General features: G+C 38.9%; 1 protein-coding gene across 7 annotated transcripts in view; it reads left to right on the forward strand.

Moving 5' to 3' along the window:
• The window catches only part of PPP1R9A (protein phosphatase 1 regulatory subunit 9A), a 146,705-nt gene that overhangs the window by 98,405 nt on the left and 20,407 nt on the right, over positions 1 to 27,893 (forward strand). For all 7 annotated transcript variants that reach the window (XM_055706711.1, XM_055706710.1, XM_055706713.1 and 4 more), the window contains exons 6-12: positions 2,751 to 2,886; positions 10,124 to 10,279; positions 15,681 to 15,734; positions 18,107 to 18,336; positions 19,776 to 19,872; positions 19,996 to 20,167; positions 27,298 to 27,455. In XM_055706711.1, coding sequence (XP_055562686.1) covers positions 2,751 to 2,886; positions 10,124 to 10,279; positions 15,681 to 15,734; positions 18,107 to 18,336; positions 19,776 to 19,872; positions 19,996 to 20,167; positions 27,298 to 27,455 — 1,003 coding nt within the window. The remainder of the gene's footprint in view (positions 1 to 2,750; positions 2,887 to 10,123; positions 10,280 to 15,680; positions 15,735 to 18,106; positions 18,337 to 19,775; positions 19,873 to 19,995; positions 20,168 to 27,297; positions 27,456 to 27,893) is intronic.

Below are 27,893 nucleotides of genomic sequence, written 5' to 3' on the forward strand. Positions count from 1 at the left end.
TCTTTTTTGTATTTAAACACTTGAGATTATGATAGTTCTTGTATTTAAAGCCATTCTAGGCATAAAGATGTAATTCATGCTCAGCATTTTAATAACTACCTCTGCTTTATGGATTTCTGAGAGAGAAATATTTATTCATCTCTCTTTAAATTATAAATTTATAATTTATGGCTTATTTTAGTTACAAGTTAAACATAATTATATGCAGTATGGTATTCCTAAGGTCATGGAATGTACCATGACAAAAGGCTTGGTTTAGTTTGCAAAAACTGTAATTGTTGGCAATGTAGTATTCCATTTTGCAAATTTACAATTCTTTATCTAGAACTGACATGAATCGTGGGTTGAATGCTTCTAAATATTTATTTTCAGACACTTTGGAAATCTCTCACTTTAGAGCAGTTAATTGTAGGAAAATAAAACTTTCCTTGCGTATTTCTATTTAGGAAAACATTTGCTATAAACTTCATCATTGCTTTGAGGCTCTTATTCATGTATCATCTAACAGCTTCAAGTATTATTGAGGAACTTCATTTTGACATATGATTCAAGCCTTGAAAATCCCATCACTATAAACTGTAAGTGACTTTGACGTGAGAAGAAAAGTTCAATTAATGACCTTTTACATTTTTATGTCCTACCTAAACTTGTTTGCCTGTATGAAAATATTACTGCATTACAGTCTAATGTGTCAAAACCAATCCTTGAATAATCGGGAGTTACCAGACTTCAGATGCATTACATATTGTCTTCTTGATGTTTTCAGTGTACAGAAATTATGGCATGAACTATTTAGAGCCTCTGATTTTCCAAGGGAGGTGAACTATCAGGCAGAGGGTAGGTGGGAATGCAATGTTTGCATCTGGTGATGTCCCTCATGTATTTACAAACATGAAGATTTCTCTACTGTGTATATACAGTCATGTATAATGTTGCTTAAAATGTTTGTTTAAAATACAACTTACTTTTTCTGTATTTTCTTTTAATTTGTTTTTGCATTGGAGGAGACAAATATTTAGCAACTGTGTATTGAATGCTTTTTTACTTCATGTGGTAATATCAAAAGTTCATTCTTCCTTCTGATTGAGACTGAAAACATGGCTTGTTTAGTCTTTGTAATACTTGGCTCTAAAATTAAAATCCAGAGGACACAAGATTCGACTGTGAGTCAGTATGCAGAACAGATGAAGTCTAGGGGCCGTGAAGAAACATTCTTTTTCTTTCGGCCCAAGGTCCCTATCATTACTGAGACCCAATGTCATATTTTGTAATAGTAGGATATGAGTGCCAGACTGTGATCTGTTTTGAACAGGATTAAAATGCTGATGTTATTTCCTTGATTTAGTTCTAGTTTCTGCAGTATTTTCTGTAAATGTTTTTAAGCTAAGACACTTTCTTGCAAATTATTTTCAGAGCACATTGTGTCATTATTTCAAATGGAGTCACTCATTCTCACTTTCCTTATCCTTTTGGAATTAATTAATGACTTGGATTTTTTTACGATGTTGAAATAATCTCCAAATTATATTCCTTTCTGTAGTGCCTGTCTTCATGAAGTCTGACAAATTGTTTGGCTTAGGAAATGGGCTCAGGGTCATCCACTCATGGGAAGCTGGCTTACCCATGGATGCCAAATCCCAAATGACTTTAACAGTGATAGGCAGTACTAATGAAAATTATTTTCTTACGTGGGATATAATACACATTTCTAACTCTCATTTCAATAATAAATTATATCCATCATCTGAGCCAAATGTTATGAAAACAAGTAGTTTACCATATGCAGTATCTCAGTGTCACCTGGTAGTGCTTTTCAGCTCTTCATAATATTTTTTTCACATCTAATTACCTAATTGTCTTTCTAGCCTGCTAAGAAAATGTTCCTTCAGCTTGACATCTTTAAATTGTGCTTTTCTTCGGTAGTTTACAGTGTGTTGGTACTATATAATGGGTGTTTATCGTTATTACTATAGATAGCAAAATATCTAATTATGGTTATGCCACTGTGCTGGAAAAAAGTGTTAAAATCTAAGCCAATTCTAAATATCGGTTGCTGAAAGCAAGACTGGGAAGTGGTCTTGTAAGTCTCAACCAAGAAAGAGGCACTTCCTTGCCTTTTGTTAAGCCAAAGAAATGTGCTCCCAGTGTTCAGCAATAGCGAACAGTGGAGAAAAATGCTCCTTAGCAACAGAAGTTCACGAAATAAAAGAGGGATTTAAATACAGCTTAAAATTAGGGAAATGGTGTCTGTCAGATTTAAAAATGTGGAAATAGATTCTTTGTTATAGAAAGGAGGAAGGCAGATACAAAAGCTCAGAAATCTCGTCTAAGTCAAAATGGAGAAAGAAGTTACTCTGCTGCGTGTTCCTTTCACTACAAGCTGCCAGAAGTGTGTCTGTGCTGTTACTGTGCATCTGGTCTTCCGTAGGCTTTCAGGAAATATGTTGCTTTAAAGGTAACGGAAGTGATGATACATTTCTTTAAAATTGCCCACTCTAGGTCTGTGTCTGTAAAGTTCTAACTCAGAGAACCTTTTTAAATGAAATCGGAGGGAAGGCTGTAGCAGTCACTTCTTTTTTCCCACTCCTGTGAATACTGTCGTGGTCAGATCACTCCTCGTCTTGCGCGCAGCGCCCTTCTGGCAAATGTCATCCACAGAACACATTTAAAATGATCACAGCCATGTATCTGTGGAGATAAAGAACTTTGGTAAAACATTAGGAATAATATTTTTTCACTGTTTTGTATAGGTTTGTGATTGGACGAGAGAAACCGGGACAAGTGAGTGAGGTTGCACAGCTGATCAGCCAAACTCTAGAACAAGAACGCCGCCAGAGAGAGCTGCTGGAGCAGCATTATGCACAGTATGATGCAGATGATGATGAGGTAACAGAATGTCTAGTGTCTCACTATGAATTTTTTTTTAACGTTCTGTTTTCTATTCCTAATTCTTCTTTTTAACTGTCACTCAAGAGGTCAGCTTCTGGCCCTCTCCATTACCATGGTTGCTGATTTTTACAGATTTTGAAGATGAATCTTATCTGAAGACCAAAGTTACTGGAAAGCTTTTCAGCATGGATTTGAAATATTTGGGTTGTTCCAGAAGAGCAAATATCAAACTGGTTGATGCTTCTGTCACCGTTGCTTTTCCTCTGAAGGCATTTGCTTTTCTGAAATAAGGGAATAAAGTTGGTATGCTTCTGCACTGAAACATTAGCTTTTTGTGAAAGCTGGTAAAAGTCCCCTACTAACTTGTTACAAGTAGCTTTTATTGGGAACCTGCAGCAATCCTGAATAGGGTTTTTTTGGTTGCCTGACTATGCCATCCAAGTAAACTCACATAATTTGCACCATTCCCAGCCAATTGACAAGATAGAAGCTGTGATATAACACACATTAGACACAGTTCAAAGACATTTTTTGTGACCACAAGCCCTTCTGGCCCATTTACTGTCAAATACAAGCATTACTACTTTGAGCTCACCTTGCTCTGTGAGGGCAAATGTGGCTGGATTTATGTTGCTGTATGCCAGAAACCGCTGCCAGTGTTGCATTCTTCGGCTCTGTTAAGTAGGGCATCCTTTGGGCAAGAAAATCTCAGTTTACACTGTCTGAATGAATATCCACAAATGTACAAAAAAACCCTACCCTTTTGTGGTTGTTTGACCCTGGCTGAATGACAGGTGCCCACCAAAGCTGCTCTATCGCCGCCCTCCTCAGCCAGACAGGGGAGAGAAAATACGGCGAACAGCTCGTGGGTCGAGGTAAGGGCAGGGAGATCACTCAGCAGTGACCGTCACAGGCAAAACAAACTCGACTTGGGGAAAATTAGTTTAATTTATTACCATTCAAATCAGAAAAAACACCTTCCCTCCACCCCTTCCTTCTTCCCAGGCTTAACTTAATTCCCGATTTCTCTCTGTCCTCCCCTGAGTGGCACAGGGGGACGGGGAATGGGGGTTGTGGTCAGTTCATCACACGTTGTCTCTGCTGCTCCTTTCTCCTCACACTCTTCCCCTGCTCCAGTGTGAGTCCCCCACAGGGTCACAAATCCTGCCAGCAAACCTGCTCCAGCCTGGGCTTCCCACAGGTCACAGCCTCCTTGGGGCACCCACCTGCTCCGGTGTGGGGTCCTCCCCGGGCTGCAGGTGGAGATCTGCTCCACCATGGACCTCCCTGGGCTGCAGGGGCACGGCCTGCCTCACTGCGAGGGGCTGCAGGGGCATCTCTGGCCCGGTGCCTTGGGCACCTCCTGCCCCTGCTTCTCCTCTGGCCTAGGTGTCTGCAGTTGTTGCTCTTACACAGTCTCACTCTTCTCTCTCACTGGTGCTGATCCCCACCCCGCCACCCCCCCTTCTTAAACACGCTGTCCCAGAGGTGCAAACACTGTTGCTGATTAGCTCAGCCTCAACCAGCGGTGGGTCCATCTTGGAGCCAGCTGGCATTGGCTCCATTGGGCATGGGGGAAGCTTCTGGCATCTTCTCACAGAAGCCACCCTGTAGATCCCTGCTACCAAAACCTTGCCATGCAGACCCACCACACCTTTTGAGGCCATTTCCTCAAAGTGACAGTGATTGTGACTGCATGAAGTTCAGAAATAATGGGGATTGTCAGTGTAAAGAGGTTTTGGGCTGAGGTGGCACAGAATTATACAGGAGTTGTTCAGTCTCAGAGCTATCAAACTGTCTTCTTCATGTTCATACAGTTCTTAAAATATGGTAACGTGGATCTCCAGCTACAATGCTGCATAAATAAACAAACAAAAAATAAATCTTTATTTAACCTTCCGTTGAGGCTGTCAAATTCTGAGCCTCAGAGACTTTACCACAAAGACAGCAATAACATATCAGGTTTCCGGAGCAGGAAATTGGTGATCTGTGTTTGAGTCCTGGAGTCACTGCACATGACTGTGTTTTGTAGAGCTGGTCAAATCACAGGAAGAGAATGTGTGCCAGGCATGTGCAAGTCCTGCTGGTTTATCTTGCTGTGCCACCAGCTGGCTGGATTTCCTCTGTTTTGAAACTTAGCACAGTCTTCATCACAGCCCAAGCAGCATCTAGCTACTTCAGAAGGATCCAAGTTCTTTAAAATAGCAGCAGCGTTCTTGAGACAATTCTGACTTCTGCCAGCCAGCATGCACTGGGCTGGAGTCAGATGCTAGGTGAGAGATACTTGTTAGCCTGCTGTAGCGTTTCATTCCATTGCCTTGCAGGAATGTTACATGACAGTTATTTCTTGGGGAAGATTCACACTAATACACATAGTGTTTCCAAAAGATACATAATTTAGTATATAAGTAATCCTGAAAGAATCATAATTTACTGTATAAATGCCCTGCGTCCCTGCGGTTCAGAATCTGCTGTTATCATGGGCTGCAGGTTGTCACAGGATTGCAGGTTGCTTTCAGATGCTTCTTAATTTTAAGTCTTAATGAAAACACAAAAACTTTGTGCAGAACTGACAAACACTAAGAGAAAGGAGATGCCCACAGTGGGGTCCACGCAAAGACAAGCAGGATAAACATAAAACAGCTGACAGTCTGTGTTAAGCTCCCACAAGCTGAGCAGAGCCAGTAGTATCAATTATTTCTCAAGTACTACTTATGATAGACAGTGTTGGCATTTCCCAATGAGCCTGTGCTAACTACAGTAAAGCTGGGAGAGTATATTGTTTCGGGTGCTACCTCTTGATAGCCTGCTGCAGAGTTTACTCATCACCAGTTTGTCTAGCTTCCTAGAATCCCACATCCTTTCAGTTTGTTGTATCCTGTCAGAAAACAAAACTCAAAGACTTTGAAGTTGGCACTGTCTTTGTATTTCCTACTTAGTGTGTTAAGTATGACCTGAATCTGTATCTTTGACTGAAACTTTTTGACTTCCCTGTGTTAATAGTGTTCTGTGCACATTTTAGTCAAATTCTGTCATTTCTTAGAGTTTTTGTTTGAACATGGTACTATCTTCTTTATGTTCTACAGGGAATGGTAAAAGTCACATAAAGCAGATGACCTGCTCCCCTGAAGGCTGCATATGGTGATGCAGGATGTGAAATTAATAAAATACTGCAGAATTCTATTCACTCTGTGGCCACAGACAAGTCCTTGTTATGCAAGTGACATTTTAATGTATTTTAATATCACTAATAGTCATTAGAATATTTTTTCACTTAAAATTCTCATTTATCAGAACATTCTGAGAGCAAAGCAACTTCAAAACCATTGAAGAAAATCTAGACACGCACAAAAAGATAAATGTAATGTGCTTGAATGTCTGACACCCAAAGAATATATTTGTTAAACGAATCTTTCAGAGAGTACGTTTTTTCCAACATCATTAATATGGAGCATTCCTGTAAAAGCGGTGATTGATACTATACCATTATATTTTCCTTTGCTCTTTTGAAAGAATTAAGTATAAACCATAAAAAAAAAAATCAAATTAAGAGTTGGACTTGAGTTATTCTTACAGTTCTTCAAATGGTGTTCCCTGATTGTGGGAGACTTTCAGCACAAACAAAAGATTTAGCTTGATGCAGGCTTTCTTATGGTGATTTGGGGAACTTCTGTCTGCATTATCCTGGTGGCGGCTGCTGCTCCTTCTTTCTGCTTGGGAGCCTTAGGCCCATTTCAAGAATTTACAAGGCAGTTAAACAATGTCAGTAACATGTCTTCCCTTTTAAATTAGGAAATTGCAGTTCATGTTTATAAAGACAATTTCATGCTATTAACAGTGATAGCATACAGCAAAATTGAATGGCTAATATTAGAAGCTATTGCTGTGAATGGGATAAGCTGAAGCCCTAGGTGCTACTAAAATGAGAAATGGGTCTTTTGCATGCATTAATTTTGCTCACTAATACAGACTGAAGAATCCGAGTTTCTTCTTGAAAAGCATGTAAATTTTCCTTGACTATTGAGGTAAAAAATATTATTGTTGTTGTCAACTAAGAGTACAAAATGTATTGCAAGGAACCTCAGGCAGCTGCAATAACAACTATTACCTTACAAGGCTTTGCTAATTTGAACTAAAGTAACTTCTGTCTGTGCCTTGCTGCTTCTTGTAAAACACTGAGTTTCCCATTCTAGCTTACTGATTCAGGATCTGAACAACCTTTTAGTAGTTTCATGTGAAACAAAAGTCAGCAGAGGTAATTTTTTCAGGGAAAGTATGTTTCGTGTAGTTTATGACATACATTTCATTTAAGCACACATCGGTTCTTTTGAACCTTTAATTTGTGTTTGATGTGATTGTAAGATTGGATCCCTTTCTTATGAAGACGAAAGCAAAAGTCCTGTTTATTTCTGTGCTCTGTAATGTGTTTGTGTCATCCTGCTGTCTTGTTTAGCAGAGCAACTGCAGTGCTTTGCTTTGATGACTAGTTTTTGCATTAATTGAAGCAAAACTGACTGTGCCTATTGACACTCACAATGTAAGATTTGAAGCAAGATTTTTCGTTTGTGTTTGTTGTCAGCTGGCTGATGTCCCTCTTCAAATATGCAGAATCCTGAGGCCAGCAGAATATTGCCTGATGTTGAAATTTTCCCCAGTATAACTTAGTCCTTCATATGAGTTCGTTTTTCTTTCTGTAAGAAATACTTCTTTTTAGTTTTAAGTCTTTGGAGGAGTCTGTTTTAACTAAACTTATCTGGTTTATTCTTTTACCAAAATTGATAAATATAATTAGGATTGTACCTTAAATTATTTCCTTAAAATGCACATGTAGCTGAGCCAGATCTGTTTTTTTACGCAAACTGGGCATGAGTTAACAATCCTATTTCTGCCTTTGTTTTGCATGCTTCAGAAATTTCCTTGCCACTGCTGATGGACCCGCCAAGATGTTTTTTTCATGTAGAAATTATAATTGTGTATCACCGTATAGATTTTTTAGGGATAATGACTGCAAAATTGACAGTACATGGATTGTGTTAGTATTTTGTCCCCACAATAATTCATTTCATTGAAATCTCTTTGGTATTTTCGAGTTAAGTTGTTTGCTTCTTACCACCCTGATAGTGTGTAGGTGGTACATGCTCCTGGAAAAAGCCAGAAGAGTTAGCAGCCTAGTTGTTTTTTTTTTTAGCCCGTAACTGCACATAGCTGTGGGGAATAAAATAGAAACAGAAGTTACTACAAGTGTAGCGTGGCAGAAGATTATGTGTATGCATATGAGATCTAGACATACAGAATGATAAATTTAATTTTAGGCGTTGTCTTGCTTAGCTGAAATGCTAACATGCCTGAAAACTCCAGTGACATGAATTGTGTGTTCTTTGCTTCTGTTTTAAATATGGAAAAAAAAGAAGCAAAACCAGCTGTTAACTCTTTTTTTTGTTGAAGACTGCTGAGATTCTTAGTGCATATAAAGTATGTAAAATAAATGGTTCATGTTTATTTCATTTGAGAATATGTAACTATTTATAGAGACACAGATAGCTCTCCAAAGAAGTGGCTTGCATTAGCAGTGATGTTGAAAGTATGGATGGGTTATGCATGTTAGTGACTTACTTTCTTTTGAATAGTTCTTTTAACATCAGATTTTACCAAATCGTTCTATGCTTTCTGTGTGTTTTGGCTTGCTTTGTTTTTTAAAACTTTAGTGCTTTTAAAAAAGGACAATATAGATTTTTCATGATCTTTTAAGTTCCCTTCCAACCCAAAGCATTCATGATCATTCTATGTGCTATTTATTCAAGAAACAGTAATGTTTTATTGCAAGTATATCACCCTGTTGGAGACATACATACATCTTTTCTGTCTGTGTGTACTTGTATACCTAGACTTAATGTGCTTTCATGCACTGCTTTTTAGTTCAGAGAGATTCACATAGGCCTAAACAAGAGCAGGGAAATTAAATTAAGGTGGGAAGTTGAGATTCAAACTGTTGTTCAGACATCTGAGTTCTTACCTGTTGTTTTGAAAAGTTCGTTCAAGAAAAAATGACACTAATAGATAATCCTGGCACTACTGGGAATATACTTCTGATAATGATACTATGTGCCTTCATCTCAGGACCTGAAAGCTAATGAACAAAAACTTGAGTAGTTCTGTCAAAATTTTGGTGCTAGTACTGTATAAACATGAGAAGGACTGCACCCCTTCCCCCCACCCTTCCTTTTCCGTGTATTTATTGAGTCCCAAGCTTTATAAATCCAGATGTGGCCCTGAGGGAGCTGTTTGCTTTATAATATGTTTGCATAGCTATTTGCATAGCCAGCAGGCTATTTGTGGTCCGTTTGCAATGTACTCCAGCTTCCAGAGGGAGCCCTGCTGAAGCGACGCAGTACCCAGCCACCTTAGGCATGGGGAGAGATGAGCACAGGTGTATGTGCAAAAGATTGTCTAGACAACTTGGGGTTTAATATTGCTAGCCTTTTCTTTTCAGTATTATTGTTGTATTTTGTTTAATCTTGGGATACTGATTGTAGCTTATGATTTTTAAAAATTCTGTTTTGTCAGCAAATGGCTCACATCTCATGGTTTATCAGCCAAAGAAACACCCACATTTTATGTTTAAAACTAGCTAGAATCAGCTTCTTATTCAGGGTGAAAATTAAGTAAACTCTGACTTCAGTCTCTGAGCTTGTCTCTGACACTCGGTTTCTTTTTCCTGCTGTTGTCTTTCTGTGTGGGTATGACTTTTCTATCGTTAATTTGTTTATAAAGAACAAACCAGTAGATTTTCAAATTCAGCATGGAATATCATTGGAGAATTAACTTCCTCCAGATGGCTTATAAAAGACTAATGGAGGTCCTGTTGGTTCTATTCTTCTTTTAATTCTGTTTGGAAAAGAGTCCTTGTTAAATCTGAGATAAATCTGGAGAGGTCTTCCTACAGAAAAGAGACCTCACTTGGAAAATTATGAAAACCATTGAAATACAGAGCCAGTAATACTTAAGCACTAAATTCTTAGTGCTTAAGACACTGTTTTCTCATCTCTCTTAATGTTCTGAAATACTACTGTGGAGTTCTGTTGTGTAGAAGTCATAAATACTGGGACTATAGCTGAAGAAAAGATAAAACTGTTTTTTGTATGCAGTATGCTGTGTTTGCACAGTAGCTTAATTACTGTTTGAATTCTCTGCCTAATAAGGATAACTGGAGTTTCTTAAATGCTGTAAAATTAAGACAGGGGAATATGCTACAGATGAAGAAGATGAAGACATGGGACCTGTTCTTCCAGGAGGTGACATGGCTATTGAAGTATTCGATCTCCCTGAAAATGATGACATGTTTTCCCCCAGTGATGTGGACACCAGCAAGCTTACTCACAAATTCAAAGAAGTAAGTTACAGATAGAAAATATTCCTGAAATCTCTCACTGGAATTAAATTTCTAGTTACCTCATTGCTCAGTACTTGTCTTTTCTCTTGAAAACTAGAGTTGATGTCTAGCTGTTTGTGTACTTGGTACTTTTGAATGACTCAAAAAGTTCTGATTTAAAGAAGCAGAACTGTTCGGAGTTGTTTCAGCATCAGCTTTCAGGTGACTGTTGCATTGATAGAGGGTAATTTACAATTTTAAGTTTTCAGTACAGAAGTTATTCTGCCTCAGCACTTAGTTTGCATTTTTTGACCAGGAGGACAAGGTGCAAGTTAATTCATTACTTTAATTCATTACTGGCAGACTGCTGCTGCTTTTTGTTATTGTTGTTGTTTGTTAAGATTCTAATCAAAAGTGGTCGGGAGAACAAACAGCAAATGCTAAATTTCAGTGAAAAGGGACATGTGGAGCTCATCATTTCACAGCAACTCATCAATATACAGCAGTATTATATGTTTGGGCATGTGTTTAGAAAGATGCTGTATTGGGGAAGCAGGCATATTTCAGGCTGGTGTTTTACCAAACTCTGTGGTTACAGAGTTTGAGTAGCATCTGCTGGTGCTAACTGGGGCTTGAATCAGTGGTGTTTCTTGTGGTCATTGAATTAATATAACTTAATATACCAAAGAGCTGAGAAACATTTCTTCTGTATTTTAGGCTGTGCTTTTGATGTGGTTTATTGCTGAGCTTTCCTGAATTCTGATGCAAATGAAGACACGAGACAGTTTGGTTTATCTAAGCCCACAGTAATGGGCTGAGTGATGACAATAAAGAACACTTTTTAAATGATTTGGGCAACGGGACCTGTTGCACCCTTTTTGTCCTCCTTCCCCATCCCTTCACTCAAACCAAATATTTTATCTTCTATAAATATGTTGTTAATACTCTCTAGTTAGAGTAACGTATTGGAAGTATTCAGTCAATGAGCAACCACTCCCTTTTCTGCTGATAACCCTTTTCAATTTTTGGATGCCCACTTTTTTTCATAATTTTTTCTTGATAGTTTTTTACTTCACTTAAATGATAATTTTCTCACCGCATATTTCAAGTTCCAGGGTACTATGCAAATTAGCAGGACAGTCTACTTCATTTTCTAATGCTTTGCATCATACATACTGACAACTTTCTCAAAGTGGTGGGAAGATGTTACCATTCGGGTTGTGCCAGTGTACCAAGACTACGGAAACCACAGATGGGCAAGATAGTCACTTTTGAATAAATTACCCGTAAAACTATGTTTGAATACGGTTTCCCTCAGCTCGGGCTATTGCCATACTTGAGTGTGTCCAATGTGATTTGAAGGTATTTGCAAACCTGTCTGGTGCAGTGGCCTCAAAACGCTGGTGTAGGGGAGATCAGATGAAGGGACTGTGGGATCCTCCAGTTTAAGTGCAGATGAGAGCCTGAGCAGAAAGCATTAAATGCTCCTGCTAAGAGTGGACTCTTTTTCACTAACCCACACAGTTACTGCTGTTAGAAGCATGCCACTTTTGTTTCGCTGTTTGCATTTAATAGTACACAGCTGCATTTTGTTGGCTGCTACAGAGTGAGTACATGTATTTTTCTTGGTATTTGCCCTGAATTCTTTCAACACTAGAGGACTTGTTCATGATCACGCTGCACAAGCCCACACAGTGTTTTCTGGAATTGTATTTAAAGAATAACTGTTCTTTCTTGATCTTGCTCCAGAGATTAATGAAAGTATTAAACAAGTGGGTTGGACATAATCTTTAAGCATAATAGTTTGACCTAATTAATTGAGTTCAGGCTTTGCAATGAAAAATGTGATCACATACTCTGAGAGCACTCTTATTTGAAATGCCTTGCTTTTGGAAGGAAGGTCAGAAGAGAGATAGCATTCCTGGGTGAATCACTGTACTTCTGCAAATGTTGTTTTCCTGGATGTAAAACAGGAAAAATGGGAGTGATGTTCCTTAACTGCTTTGAAAGAGCTAGACGGTTTATTTTAACTGTGATGATTGAAGAGAGACAAGATAGGGAGAAGGGACACCTTATGGAAGTATTAGGTATTATATGTCATGTCTTAATGAAATATATGAAAAATTATTATTATATGCAAAAAATACAATTATTATATAAATATTGTCATGGAGATTATTACATTCCATTGGGTACTTTCTTTTCCACTGTACTCTGGATATTTTAACATTTGCTGGCTTTTAATCCCATTCTACCTTTTGTGGTCTTAGATGAATTAGATCCATTTTCTCTGTATATCTTGTTTTTTGTAAAAAGTTGTATTGTCTTGAAGAAGCTTAATTGGCTTTACAAGATATCTTTGAAAAGGAAATGTGCTAAAAAATATGCAAAATGTCTTTGTTAAAAAGAAACTTTCACAGTTTTACATTGACTTAGAAAACATAAAGATACAAAACAGTATCTGCCAAGAATTTTTCTGACATGATATGGGACATAGATAGAATAAGGTATTTCTGCTCCCCTATTAGTAAACTTGCTTAAAATATTTTAAGTATGGAATCCAGATTTGCTTGCCAAACAGTTGACCTTGCCTGTTGTTCAATCTAACTTACAAATGTGTTAGTATTTCACATCTATTCTGCAAGCATAATTAGTTCTTCAAAAAGAAGTAAACAAAGAAAAAGGTAGATGTCCAGCTACCCGTTTCTCTGTTCAGCAGGAAAGTGTCTTTTTTCTTCTGCCTCAGTGGGATCTGCTGTACCATGTACTGATTCAATGATCTGACTGGGTGCTCAGTATTCATTTTTTTAACTTAATAACAGAGGGTATAAAAATAACTGTTAAAACCATCTGTACCTGAGCAGATTGTCATTTATGCAACAATTTGGAGTTTATTTGTATGTAATAATAAGCTGTTTAAGTGCTGCTTTTGGGTTTGTGGGGTTTTAGAAGAGATGGGAATGGACTGTAAGCAGGTAGCCTAAGGCTTTGAGTCTTGGCCATTTGATTTCATTATTAACTCTGCAAAGGGCAAAGTCTAGCTCATCTGTCCTTCCCCTGATTTTATCACAGTCCCAAACAATGAGGTAGCATAAATAAGCAAATGTCTGGGCACTTTATGAACACCATAACATTTTGAGATGTTTTTTTCGTAATTTTTCACTACTAACAGAAATGGAATGATAAGAAAAAACAGTTTTCAGTCTCTGAAAATTGCAAATCAGAGGTTGGATTGCATGAGCTCAAAAATTGCAAGTAACATCTTGCAAATGCTAATTAAAGTATCTCCTTAGTTTTCTCTATATTTATAGTTACAGAAAGGTGAATATCCTTCTTGGCTTCCTGGCCTACTGGGTGGAGTAGCACCACTGGCCACTTCTTGTCGTTAACACCAGCTCCAGGGCTGCCAAGTGCCCTGTTCCTAGCTGCACTGGCATCACTCTGTCCTGGACCAGTACCTCTGCTCTCACGTGGCACTTCCTCAGGAACCCCATGTGGTCCCCGGGTTAGCTGCGTGCTTGGGGCAGCTTTGGTCTGACCCCATGTATGTTCACCTGCCAGTGCCTCCACGTTCTACACGTTTCTGCAGGCTGTTATAGTCAATGACTGGTTTCATATGAAATGAAATCGTACATCTGCTCTTACTGAGCACTTGCAGATTCGTAACACTTTGCAGGGCTAAGTCAGAAAATGAGTGGAAGTAGTAGATGGTCCTGGGGACTAGAAGTGCTTACAGTCTCCTCTAAAGACAGTGACCAAGAAATGAAAGAAGATTCCTAAACTGTTCCTCAGGTGATACTGGTTGCATCAGCGTCTCCTTTATTACTTTCAGCATGAATTCAGTAATTCTCTGCTAGAAATTACTAGCAGTAATTACTAGACTAGTTTATTCACTAGATCAGTTAAGGCTGATTTGCAAATCAAACTGCATCAGAGAGTGTGTATTTCCTATGCCACAAGAACTGCATTCAAGAGGCCCTGAGAAAAGGGAATTTCAAAAGTAGCCTTTCTCAAAGGTACTTGCACCAGTCAACTCTGTGATGGCACTTGTTATTTTGAAAATTACTCCTGTCCTCCAGAAGAGCATGTATTTTCTAACAGCCTGGTCTTCAAGAATATAGCCATTGCTTCACCACAGATTCTGGTTCAGTACTCCATTAGCTTAACCTAAACTGTTCCCAAAGGCTCCTGTTAGTCTTGTAAGAGGAGTAACGCCCATGTAAAACATGCTTTTCTGTAACTATTCCTGGTATTCATAAATAATGGACAAAGCCTTTGCCTCCATGACAGTGCCAGCTCGAGCTGTAATTCAGGTTTTGCTCTTGCCTTCAACTACTTACCCAACACACGCAAGTCACTGATCCAGATTAAATAGTGCTTTAGATTTAAGGTTTTGTGGCCTGTCAGAAGCTTGTCCATGTGGCCTGCTTTAAATCGTAAAGCAGCAGGGATTTGGGTGCAGACCAGTACTGGGTGCATGTGCATGATCATTTCCATTTGGATTAGGGTTATATTGTTGAAACTGTAGTTTGATTCATACTTCAGAGTATTCTTGGAGCTTGTGAATAGCAGACCTTCGGGGTGAAACTAAAGGTGTTTCAGGACATTGACTAATACATTCAAAGAGCTAATGAGTACTCACTCCAGAGGATCAGACTAATGTAGGTTAGTCCAAAGGCAATCCTCCTGAAGAGTGTGCAGGTGGATGCCAGGTCCTCAGCACCGACCCTTTCGCTGTACAGATGCACTGTTATTGTGACATGCTGCTTGGTAACGTAACTACAACCTTTAGTACACCGCCTGGGCTGTTAATCTACTTGCAATCATTTTGTGTGCTTGAATGCCGTTGGCTGTTTTTTAGTTTCTGCGTGTAACTGCTCTCACTTGAAATCACCAGCTTGAACAAAATAACTCCAGCTAATGGTGGAGAAGGATAACATCAGTTTACCTTTTTTCTTGCATGAAATAAATGTGTGGAATCTTCCCTCAAGCTTTTCCTGACTTCTTGAGTTGTTAAATCACTTACTTCCATATTTGCTTTTTTGTAACATGCTTGCTTTAATCAATGCAGTGGGACTTTCTGACAGCACTGGGACGTATTTCACGTTCACATCAGAGAGCAAAGCCCAGCAGGATAACATCATTTTTTGCTTTTTTTTTAAGCATAAGACATTTGGTTTTGCTAAACAGATTGGATGTTCTGATTTGAAATTATGAGTGGTTAGACGGCATCCTATCTTTAATTAGGTTGCACAGACTGAGTCATTTTGCAAGCTAGACATTTTAATTTACAATCTACTGCACTGCAGCACTCTTCAAGGCCTTCTGCTATGTAATAAGGTATTCAACTTGCAGTATAGGCTTTAAAATACTGGAGTACTCTCTGTGACTTCACTTGTTTATTTTATATTTTCAATTTTAGTTGCAAATCAAACATGCAGTTACAGAAGCTGAAATTCAGAAGCTGAAGACAAAGGTAAGAATCAATATATGGTTAATACATGCTGGTTTTTTCCTCTCGTGCAAAATCAGATCTAAAGACATGTATCTTTATGTGGGTGGAGAAGTCAACATCCTTATTAAAGGCTGATTAAGAATCACAGTGGCTCAGCTAAATCTTGTCTTGATGTGTGTTCTCTAGTCAAAGTTTCAAGTAAAATCTTAAGTGCTGCTATTAAGACAAACTGCCAACTTGTGTAGCTTCAATTAAACTTACATTTTAAGGGGTACCTTAATGATTAAATGGCAGATTTCTAGTTCTACAATTCTAATGCATTTTCTCATGTATTTAAATTATATTTTAAAATTATATTGAATAATCAAGTCTAAGTTCATAGCTTTTTTAAAAAATTTACCAGTGCTGTTAAAGTATCCTGTTTATGCTAGTTTCCTTTTTTGACAATTTTAAACCCCCTGTAATTTATTCAAAGGTATTTACTAGAAATTGCTTTTTATATACAGAAGAAAAAGTGCTGTTTCATGTTGTTGCAGTTCTCTTTAAAAGAATGAAATGAAAAAGCATACCAATTTAAGAGAAAACAGTACCTCACAATCAGTAGCTAGTTACTAGATTGCATTTGCTGTAGCAGTAGAAAGGAATTGTATTTTTTTGTACTAGGGTAACCTTTATGGGAAGTCAACTGATCATTCGGTTGTTGAGTAATGTTAGGTTTTATAATGACATCCTTCTACTAGAGTTTGACTACATTATAAAGGAAATAAAAAGAAGAGAAAGAGAAAATTGTACTTAAGAAAAGATTTTAAATTATTATTTCTTTCCAGCAACATTTGCATTCACCGTGTATTTTGCAGTGTCTATCAAACCTGTACAAATTATTGCTAAAACCAAATCCGAAGTGCAACTGTTTTCTGTAAGGGCAATTTCTGTTGTACTGTTTCAGTTCAGAAAGTCAGAAATCTTTTCTTCCTCTGCTTTCCAGTTCCAATCTAGCAATCAGAGCGACAGGGTCAATCCCTTGGGATTGTGCCAGTCCCCATTGACTTGCTGGCAGTGATGCGTGGGTGTAAACATTCATCTGTGCAAATCCATTTGCAAGATCAGGGTTAATGTGCCTTTTTGTGTTGGACCTTTTTACCTAGTGTTTTCAATAGAGCCAAAGAAAATGTGGCTAGTTTAGGTGTATTACTAATAAAACTGCAAACAAGTTATTTTCTTTGTGTGTGTGTCATCCATGATGCTAGCGGAACTGCCTAGAGCAAATTAAAGTCTTGATAAGTAAGCAGGCATGTTAAGGCATTTTTTGTTTTCTGTAAATTCTGGTGGCTAAAATATACAAACTGCTGAACAACCCTACCCTTATTCAGCACCAAACAAACCTGCAGCTAGCTTCTTCAGTTGGGAAGTGAGAAGCCTAACACAAAAAAAATCTTAAGAAAAAAAAACAGCAAAGGAGCTAACATAATAAACTTGGCAGTAAAATTCAGTCATCTTTGAGGTCATGTGGAAAAGGTCATGGGATTCACTGGTGCCAAATAGTGGAACTGCACTGGTCATAGAGTTAAGTGGTCCTGATGTGTTTGGCAGAATTAGCACCTGAAATCTTCCAACAGCGAGGGCATATTTTCCGTTTCATATTAGCTCCTTACAATGCAGTAAGTGAGTTTAAAGAAAACAAGAGTAATATAACAGGTTCTTTTTGTCCTCATAGTAGTTATAGCTTCAGTATTGGATGCCAAACTCTGTGCTGGCTTAAATGAAAAATGATTCTAGGTTACAACCCAGTGTTAAATTTTGAATTATGGTCTAGCTCTTTTGTTTGGCTTTCTAGATTAGAGCAAGATTATGATATGAAAACACACATTGTAAGAATTCAATAGAATTTCTAACGTGGGTAAAAAAAGCAGATAGTTAGATTAGATGCAATTGGCTTTTTTCCTGTTGTTTTCTAAATTGTTCTTAAATCAAATATAGAACCTGGAAATCTGATTTCCCCCCCCCCCCCCCCCCCAAATAAGAAATGTCATCACTTTATGAAAGTGTATGAATGCTTTATAAAACCTGAGCCACGTGCATAGTGCTGACTGATTAACCCTGCACTTTGCCCGAATATTCCACTATTGACATTTTTAAAGTGTGTTAGTATAGCCCAGAGAAGCGTAGAGGCTGTGCTGAAACACATGGAAAAGGCTCTACTTTGTTTTATGAGGAAGTATAATGTATACATGGGCCTGGGTTTTTGTCCTGGAATGCTCTTTTCGCTGCTAGCATATTACTGTTACAGTTACTAATTCACTGATTTTCACTATTCATGTTGCCTGAATCGATCCTAAACTGTTGGGCTGCACTTTGCAGCTTTTTACTGACTGCATCTCCACTCTTTTGTTCAGCTGCAGGCTGCTGAGAATGAGAAGGTGAGGTGGGAATTGGAGAAGAACCAACTCCAGCAGAACATTGAGGAGAATAAAGAAAGGATGATGAAATTAGAGAGTTACTGGATTGAGGCACAAACCCTGTGTCACACAGTGAATGAGCACCTCAAGGAGACACAAAGCCAGTATCAGGCTCTGGAGAAGAAATATAACAAGGCAAAGAAATTAATCAAGGATTTTCAGCAAAAGTAAGCAGCTACACCAGGCTCAGCAAATGACTTAGTGGCCAGATAGGAAACACGTATGAGATATGGTTTACAATATGAAACCCGCTATTAAACTCCTGTAAAACCTCTGTAAAACTCCCGTAATGTAAACATTGTTTTTCAGATTTTTTCCCCTGAAAAACATGGGCTCTTTATTATTGAAAAATGTTAGTAGTGTTCAAGTATTAGTTTAGTATTGCTGAAAAATAGTAATATAACTAAATAAAGACTTAGTCTGTAGTATTCCAGGTTGTCATGTTTCAGAATTACTAGATAATGTGTTTGCAAACAACCAAGAGTAATGATAGTTAAGCATTTCATTATCAAGGTTTGCAGTAATTTGTATTAGTATTGTGTCAGCTGGATTCACTCCTGCTGTGTACTAATGTAACATCAAAAAGAAAATTGTTTTGTTACATTTTACATTTCATTTTTCTTCTTCTCGTAGATGCCAAGAATGTTTGAGCTGAGTTGAGCTAACTGATGGTTACCTGGCCCCCTCTGTTTCATGTGGTCCCCTCTCCCTGATGGCTAGCAAGAATAGTAACATCTTACATTTCCATAACAGCTTCCATTCCCCCAAATATTTTTTTTTTTTTTGCAGAAGCAGCAGCTTTTTCATTTTCTGCTGAAATATACTCATTTAAAGAAGAAAATTCAAAAACATACAGCATGTCAAGTGACAACTGGGATTGCAGAAGTGAATATCCTGTCCCATTAAAAAGGGGGTTAGATAGTCAAAATGTCATTACCCATCTTGGAATTTTGTGATTGTTCCACAGCTAGCTGGCATCTTACGTGCTTTCTATCACAAATGTCTTAGATTTTCAAAGTAAAAAGAAATAGAGAAAATAGCTAGAGTGAGCTTGGATAGCCTTTTTGTTGTTATTCTGCTTTATGTTAGTTAAAGATCTAGTCAGTTGTTTTTAACTGTCTCAGATTCCTAAAATCACCTAACAGATTTCCTTATAGCTTACTAGAAAACTAGATTTGGAAACTTACGGATGTCCTTTCTGTGAAGGAGTGCAGTCATACTCTAATAAAAACAGAGATTTTGTTCCATTTCCTGTAACAGAACACAGGATTAACTAAGCTAACATTTTTGTTGTAAATATGGATTATGAAAAAAAAAAAGTTGAACTGGTTTGATTATAAGTTAGAACAACTGAGATACTATTCTTTCCCAGATAAATTCCTCTTACCATTTTTATATCTTCAGCTAGCATATTCACTTAGACTAAGTAATAGTTTAGGGTTTTGTCCTAATTGCAGTTTCACACTTTTTACTGGGTTAGTAATAAATGACTTGTCAAAGACAGATTTTTGTGATGCATAGCTTAAGATATTTCAGAACATTTTATTTCCTGTTTGAAGCTTATTGCTTTGATGACAGCAAATACATCTTTTTTTTTTCCCCTAAGAGAACTTGACTTCATCAAACGCCAGGAAGCTGAACGAAAGAAAATAGAAGATTTGGAGAAAGCACACCTTGCAGAAGTTCAAGGTTTACAAGCTCGTGTGAGTAGTATTTACTCTCATATTTGAAGAATGAGACAATTCTGTCTTATATGCTGGAAAAAAACCTGCATCTCATAGATATGTGTGTGTGTTACGGGTAACACCGCATTGTATTTCTTTCAGATACGAGACTTGGAAGCAGAAGTTTTCAGACTAATGAAGCAAAATGGGAGCCAGGTTAACAATAACAACAACATTTTTGAAAGGCAGACATCTTTTGGAGAAGTTTCTAGAGGAGACCCACTGGAAAATCTAGATACTAAGCAAATGTCCTGCCTGGATGGCTTAAGTCAAGGTTTGTTTGAACCAAACCATAACTCCTATTAATATGTATGTAAATAGCATGGTTATCATTTAGGATTTAAAAGAAACAGTTAATAATGCAAGGATGTTGTTATTTTTCTGAAATTCAGTATCTAATGGCAGCTGTATCAGAGTTATATCAAATAACGCCAATGTAGAGTCCAGAGTCCCAGAATAGCTGTACAATGCATATTCTTAAAGAAAAGGAAGTGACTAAGTGCTAATAAAGCGAAGATCATTACTGGTTTCTTAAAACTTCCAGTGGGATGCCATAATGTTTAGTTTTAATTTGATGCTTCTGGTACATTAATAAAGTAGGAGAAAATTGTGTTTTCTCCTGTGTTCCTAAATCTGTCATTAATTACCCAACCAATGAAGATCAAACAAGAAAAAAGTTACCAGAATGAAAAAAAATACGTTAAATCTACCATTTTGAATGGATCTCTACAGTTACTGATTTCACCTTGGTGCAGACATTGGAAGGAACCATGTAGGTTGCACTCACCATTTCTCAGGATGGAGCTTTTTGTGAATAAAATGCAGATTTTTCACTAGCACATTAATTACAAATCTTATTCAGCTATAACATGGCCTGATTTACAACATAAGGCTTGTAAGACACTGTTCTGGATTACCAAAGAGCCAAAACAATTTGTGGCAACACTGAGCTCTGGACAGAGATGCTGTCAGCAAGGTGACTGTGACCTTTACTTGTTTTGCTTAGGAAAGATAGTTCCCATTTTTCAGGCTGTGCCAGTGAAAACATACAGGTAACTTCCACAGCTTTGAAGTTCCATAATTGTGAGTGGCTCCTCACTGTTGAAGTATATGCAGAATTAAAGCCAATTTTAGGTCCACAGCCTCGGAACAAAATTGTTTGGCACAGGAGCAGTACTTACTGTGTATTTAGTAACATCTGTGAAATCAGGTATTGGAGGTGATGAGATTCTGACAAGGGAGCACCAGAGTCTATTCCTATATAGGTTTTAATTTTGAATAAACTATAATATTTATTTCTCTGGTGAAAAAAAATGCACTACATTACCAAATAATTTCTAGCAAGCACAGAGGTGTTTTATTAAAATTGATATTTTAGCTGTTATTTCATGTGTGGACCTGAACAATATTGCTCTGCAAACAGATCGATGTGAACTATGCTTTTAACAAACTATGCGTATAAAAAAGAGCTAGTCTTGCTGAAATGGTATCTAGATGTTATGAACACCTTGTGGAATTGGTTTCCACAAGTCTTCACAGAACTGTCTCTTTCCAGCCAGTGTTTGTTGTATTGAAATCTCTGAAGTTCAGAAGAGCACTCAGCTTGACAGGAAAGGCTGTATTTCTGCCGTAGGGACTCAGTAAGTGTTACAGAGTATTTCATACTTGGCAACACTGTTAAGAGAAAACCTTCTAGTAGTTTGCATCAGGAGAGGAGAGTGTGGTTTTTTTACCCAACTCACAAAAACCATGTTTTTACTTGCTGTTGTAACAATGGCAACACACGTCTGTGGCCCAAGAGCTGAAATCCAGGAATTTCCACATGTAAAAAAAAAATCTTTGTAAAATTATTTCTAAGAATTTGAAATACTTTGGATAGCATTAAAACTCTCTGTGTCAGTACTGTCAAATAATATATTTCAATTTATCTATTTGTATGAAATTTTTCATTTTTCAAGAACTGCCAATTTTCATTGCAAAAATGTTCCCCTGGGGAAATGTTACCAGTGTTCAGGACTTCTGAGAGTTAGAATAGATGATCTGTGAACTCAAATGCCCAAGCTTAACCACCTGAATACAAACACAGATTATTTGCTAGGAAAAACAGGCAATCAGCAGTGATTTTCTGAAAGCAGAAGCATAGTTAGACCTTAGATTCCAGTCTGGGTTTGTGTTTTTAACAAGAGAAAAGAAAAGCCCTTTTTTAAAATAAGAGGTCTCTAAACATACTGTAGCACTCTTTGACTTCCATATACCTTTTCCAGTAAATTTTGTATCAGAGTCTCTGAGGTCTGTATCAGATAGCAGTGTAGTGAAACTTGCTCTGCAAAGAGCCTGTGTCTCCATATCACCCTTGGGTAAACCTTTTAAGAAAAGGACTTGCCATTGTCTAGTAATACTAGTCACTAATAATTAGTGTATTTACTAATCAACTCATGGATGTTTGCAGAGGAGCTATAAAGGGCAGGGGAGACATCCATGATGTCTTCGGAGGGCGGGCAGAGTTCCTCCGGGTGCAGCGTGTTGTGCACACCGTCTTTGTGATGTTCACATAAGCGCTCCAGTCTCTTTTCTGGCTTTTGTTTGGCAAGTAGAACACACGCTTCCTTATCAAGCCTCAGTGTTAAGTTTGTGGGGTGGGACTGCATGTGCACAGGCACAACCCATAATTTTTTTTGTGAAGTTTGCAGACCTGTCTTCCCTCTAAAACTCAGGTTATGTAAAAATATGTGTTTTAATGAAAATGATACCAAGTATATTTTTTGCTTCAGTGTGGTCTGAGGTGTTTATTACATTCTTGCATGGTAGTAGATTTGGGAAGAAGTAATGGATGCAACTTGATGGTCACATAGATACGAGCATAGCTGTTCCTGCCACTGCAGGTGCTCCAGACGTGTTAGCATCATGCCAGACAGTATGACTCCTCAGGCTGGATCATAACCTCATACTGGGTTTGAGGGGCTGCCAGTAACTTCAGTGGAAGTTAGAAAATCAAAGCTGTTGTGGCCCACAGAGTTCTTCCTTCGCTTTGCTGAGGAATATTAGAAGCCTGAGGATTATGTTTCTTTTACAAATACATTATTTATTCTGAGAGTCCAGAAAAACAGATAAAGTGCATTGTAGCTTTCTGGTTTAGTGGTCACGAGCCGTGTAGAGAATCGAGCTATTCACTGGAAGGCAGGCAGTGGTTTGAAATCTAAACAGCTCAGTGCCGGTGCCAACTTTGACAGTATTTGCTAGTCTCTGAGCAAATGCCTGTTCAAGCCACATTAATGGCTATATTTTCTGGGTGCCTTGGGATCTCCAGGAGTGCATCAGTTTAAAGAAGGAGATTTTGCAATCTATCAGCTTATATAATGGAAAAACAGTGGGAGGACAGGCGAGCTCTTCCCCACTCTACAGTGGTACCGAAATAATTCACATGGTCAATAATTCACTGGAGTCAAGTGGTTGAACGCCTGCTGAAAGAAAGTCTAATTACATTGTCTCCGAGAGCAAAATAAAACCTGTTGTGACTTTTACATGAGAGATTTATCAGGCTCCCCAGTGCGTTGGGAGGTTCCTAGAGAAACGCGTGGGGTGCGTGTTTGTGCCGAGGAGCAGCAAGGGCCAGCAGCTCTCTGAAGGAGAGGCAGCTGGGACCGAGGACGACAGCACATGTGGCTGGAGCAGAGACCGCCTGACAGAGCCCACTCCCACTGCACCCAAGTGTGTTGAACAGGGAAGGTCCAGTGATGGAACCCAGGGTCAGCTGGGATCCTGGGCAAGTTCGTAGTGGTGAGGCAGGCCTGAGAGCAAGCTGAGAAATCTGTCCCTGGGTTGTGGCTCAGGTCCAGACCCACATGGCCTGAGAAGAAATCCCAGTGTAAATGCAGCTTTGACATAGGATGGAACCCCCTGCCGATGCTGTAAGAGCTCGCTTTTTGCAGCAGGCTGAACTGTGGTAGGTACCTGCAGCGCGAGAGCAACAGTGGGTGTGAGCAGCCCAGCTGTGGGGTGCAGGGAGCAGTAAGCTCCAGGCCCAGGTAGTATTGCTTTAACGAGGCCAATATGAGCACTTCCGTGGTGATCTGTTTGCAGTGCTGTGTTGATAGTTTGCATAATTTCAGCAGTGAAAGGAATGGATGTATGGAAGTATGCACACCTGAAAGAACAAATGTAAGCAGTTCAGGTGATGACAACGTGCAGTTATCCTATCGCGTACTTACGACGGAAACATAATTACAAGTCAGACAATGCTAATGATTCTGTAGTGTCATCTGAATCTGGAATTTAACTCTTACATAAGGAAGAAAAGCAAAACATGGTACCGGAAGTCTTTGCAGTGCTTTAAGACAGCATAAATGTGCAAAAATAAAAACAAGTTTGAATGAGTCTTACCCCTCGGTGTACCTACTGACATACTCACTCGCCTGTGGCTCTGATTTCAGAAGACAGTTTGAGCTAAACTAACAGATCATTACTGTTGAGATGGGAGACCCCACGCCATCCCTGCCTTTCTCCAGCCACCTGGTTCTACCTCTTCCATTGCCCTGTTCCAGCATTTACACACTTGTGTACACACACTGTTTCAATGAAAGAACAGAAAACTGACCAAGAGGGGAAGAGATTGGAATGTCAGACTAAAATTGGATAGTTTCTGCTTTGTCAGTCATTTGAATCAGCAAGCTGCAGTCTGGATCCTGGGGGACTCAGAGCCCAGGGGTTTGTGACAGCAGGAGGAAGAGCCAGAGCTCTCCGTTTTGGAGTGGGGTAAGTCACCGAGTCAATTCCACTTGGTGAAATCACATTCTCCGAGACTGAAAGTCAGGATGCCATGGAAAGCAATGAGAAGAATTTCAGCTTTGTTGAATTCAGTCAATTTCTGCATTGGATTCAGTGAAGCTAAGATGTCTCCGTTTATATTTGTTTAAAGCAAAAATGTCTGTAAGATCAGCTTCTAATTAATTAGTGTGTTACGAATGCAGTACTTAGACAAGTAAATCTAACAGATTGTGGTTTGATTTGTACTATGAGGGTTGCAAAAAAAAAAAAGTTACAACCATAGAGAATTTCCTCATCTGGTGTAATATGTGAAAACACCTTTTAAAATGTGTTTTGTCTTACTGCAGCTTTGTAAAATGTTAAATTTGCTGAAATACTCAGATTTCATTTGGCTGGATGATTGGTAGCCAAGAAAAGTGCAGTCATGTTAGGTCTATTTGTAGAGGCAAGGCATATGTGAAGTGTTTAGTATACTGGGCTCACAAAGCATTCAGGAATAGGGTGACTTTGAACCTAGGCAGATAAGATGGTTTCATTGTTTGATTTTTTTTAAGCGAATATTTCCCCACTTTTCATGTATCGCATTATGGTGTTTGGGCAGTAGATCAAAGGGGTAAGATCTGAAACTGCTTTGCCTTCAATACCAAAGGAATAGGTTTTCATAATTTTTCCAGCAGAAGGTTATATGTACAAAGACAGCAGTGAATATGTCTGAGAGTGACAGTGTCCAGCTTTTTTCTGATGGTTATATAAAAACGCAGCAGTGGGGTTTGGTTTTTTTTTTCCATTTTGTTATTTTAAAGTACATATGGTAAAAGACAATATCTGCACAAACCCTAGACCTTCAGAAAATACAGCGGTTTTGTAGAGTTAAGAAGTGGGAGAGTAGAGTACATCTCCTGGCTTTCACCCGGATCTTCTGGTTGGGTTTTGTTAGGGTAATTACTACTGCCTTACAGCACACCTCTTGGAGAGTTTTTGAGCTGTTAGATCAAGATAACAGAGCCTGTGTCCGGCTCTGCACAATATAACGTTTTTTCCAATCAGGGCGAGCCAGAGTCCCTTAGCTCTTATGCAGACGATGGCCTTCCCATTCCTGCCTTGAACAGCTGTGATTCAGGGCGCCTTTCACGGACCTTCTGCGTAGATTAATTTCATTTTATTTTCACTGTCATGATAAACTTTGTGCGACATCTCTGACAGCTGCTTGCAGTGAAAATTTATTTCAGCAGTCACGGGTTCTTCCTGCAAAGCTGTGACACTGCCTTGCTAATGATTTGCCATAATGTGTTGCTGTTGGAAAGTTGAAACCAGACAACTGCAGTAGACGGTGACAATCGCAGTAATGACTCTGTGCTCCAGACTCCCACCTGGGGAAGGGGGCCTGGGGAGTGGCTTCTGATGTGCTCCAAGTAGAAGTGAGGCAGGGCTGTGTTTCTGTTAGGCCAGTCATATCTATCTGTTCGTATGAGGGACCGAGACTGGTGCTGACAGGGATGTCTTACTTCAGTTTACCAGAGATTATGTAAATTTTAAAGAGTTTGAAGGAATAAAAGAGAGAAGAGTCCGTAAGAGGAGGCAGTGGTTCTGAGGGCGGCACAGCAAGGGAGGAAGTAACAGATGAGACTGCCAGGTGCTAATAAGAAGGTGCTTTTAATTGCAGAAGTATTGGGGTGAACAAGTGGGGCACCTTATTTGAATTGTCACATAGAACTTTGAACAACAGATGACCTTAGAATCCAGAGGAGGATTGGGATTCCTCTCTGCTGTACCCTCCTGAGACAGGGTGATAGACTAAGCAACCTGGTTCACTGTAGCTCCAAAGGAATGAGTTTAACGCTTGGTTCATAATCCCGTAAAAGGCTGCCTATAAAGCAACCCAGTCACCTACTGACTGCAGACATTTTGCACATATTGTACAAGGTTATTTGGGGGGTCATTCAGTACAGGAGAAAACAAGTCATATTCTTTAAATGTGTAAGCCATTCTGATTATGATGAAATGTAGAGCAGCCTGAGGACTGTTCTAGATATTTCCTCTGTAATTTGATAAGCAGCCTGCAAAACTGGTGGAGTTACAAGAGAAATGCTTAGTGGGGCAGCTGTGGGGAAAAATGGCAGTCCAGTCCCTCCTCCTCAAGTTGTTTAAAAGGCTGGGTTTGGAGATAAATGAATTGGTCCCCTGGGTCTAAATTGGCGTATTCATCCAGACACTAGGAACTGTCTGTCAAACAGCAGTGAGATGAGGATTCCTTTGCTTTACACCTTGGTGGAGGAGAAGCCATTGCAGGCCAAGCACATGCAAGTCCATCTGAGGGTGTCCAAGTGGACCTGCTTTCTGGGCTAGTACAGCTGGTTTTGTGTGATCCTTAACGTAACAGTGGGAATAATTTGTTGAATTTTTAAATATTTGCAGTCGATTCTTTGCTATGTACCTACTGGATCTGTATAGATAAATTTGTTAATGGTTTATGCAAATAACCTTTTTTTTTTTTTTTTGCATTCATACTTTAATAGTTATGAAGATACAGGTACAGGTAAAATATGCAAAGTACATGTACTCACAATTGCAGCTCTTGTCTTACAAAAAAGTAATGAAAGATTCTTCTGTTAAATAGTTTCAAATCATGCTTCCATACAGATTTCAGTGAAGCAGTGCCAGAAACTGAGAGACTGGACTCCAAAGCTCTGAAGACTCGAGCTCAGCTTTCAGTGAAGAACAAGCGGCAGAGGCCTTCTAGAACAAGGCTGTATGATAGCATCAGCTCAACTGATGGAGAGGACAGCCTTGAACGAAAGGTGAGAAGGACTCTACCCTCTCTTTCAGGCTTCCTGCGGAGTGCTAGGTTGCCCCTCTAAGTCATTTCATCCTCTGTCTTTGTCCTTTCGTTGTAGCACAGGCAGTATTTATTCCTGTGTGGGCAGTATGCTATGAATGTCCTTGAGTGATGTGCAAGTCCGGTCTCCTCCGAGTCAGCACACTTCTTGGTTTTGTTGCAGATTTTTTTTTAACAGGCATCCTTGGCTTTCTGATTTATGTGTGCTTTATAATGCAGAGTGGGTCCTTTCATTTATGCAGGAGGTGAAAGGAACTTGAATTGTGCATTTCTCTATTTGTTAATTTGTTGACACAATTGATACGATACTCACTCGTTGTTTTGTCCTATTCTGACTTCCATCTGAAAGCAAATACCAATAAACAGCACCCTGTGTGGTATCAAAAGGTAATGGCATGAA

The sequence above is a fragment of the Falco cherrug genome, chromosome 4 (assembly GCF_023634085.1).
Source record: "Falco cherrug isolate bFalChe1 chromosome 4, bFalChe1.pri, whole genome shotgun sequence".
In the NCBI taxonomy this organism is placed as follows: domain Eukaryota; kingdom Metazoa; phylum Chordata; class Aves; order Falconiformes; family Falconidae; genus Falco; species Falco cherrug.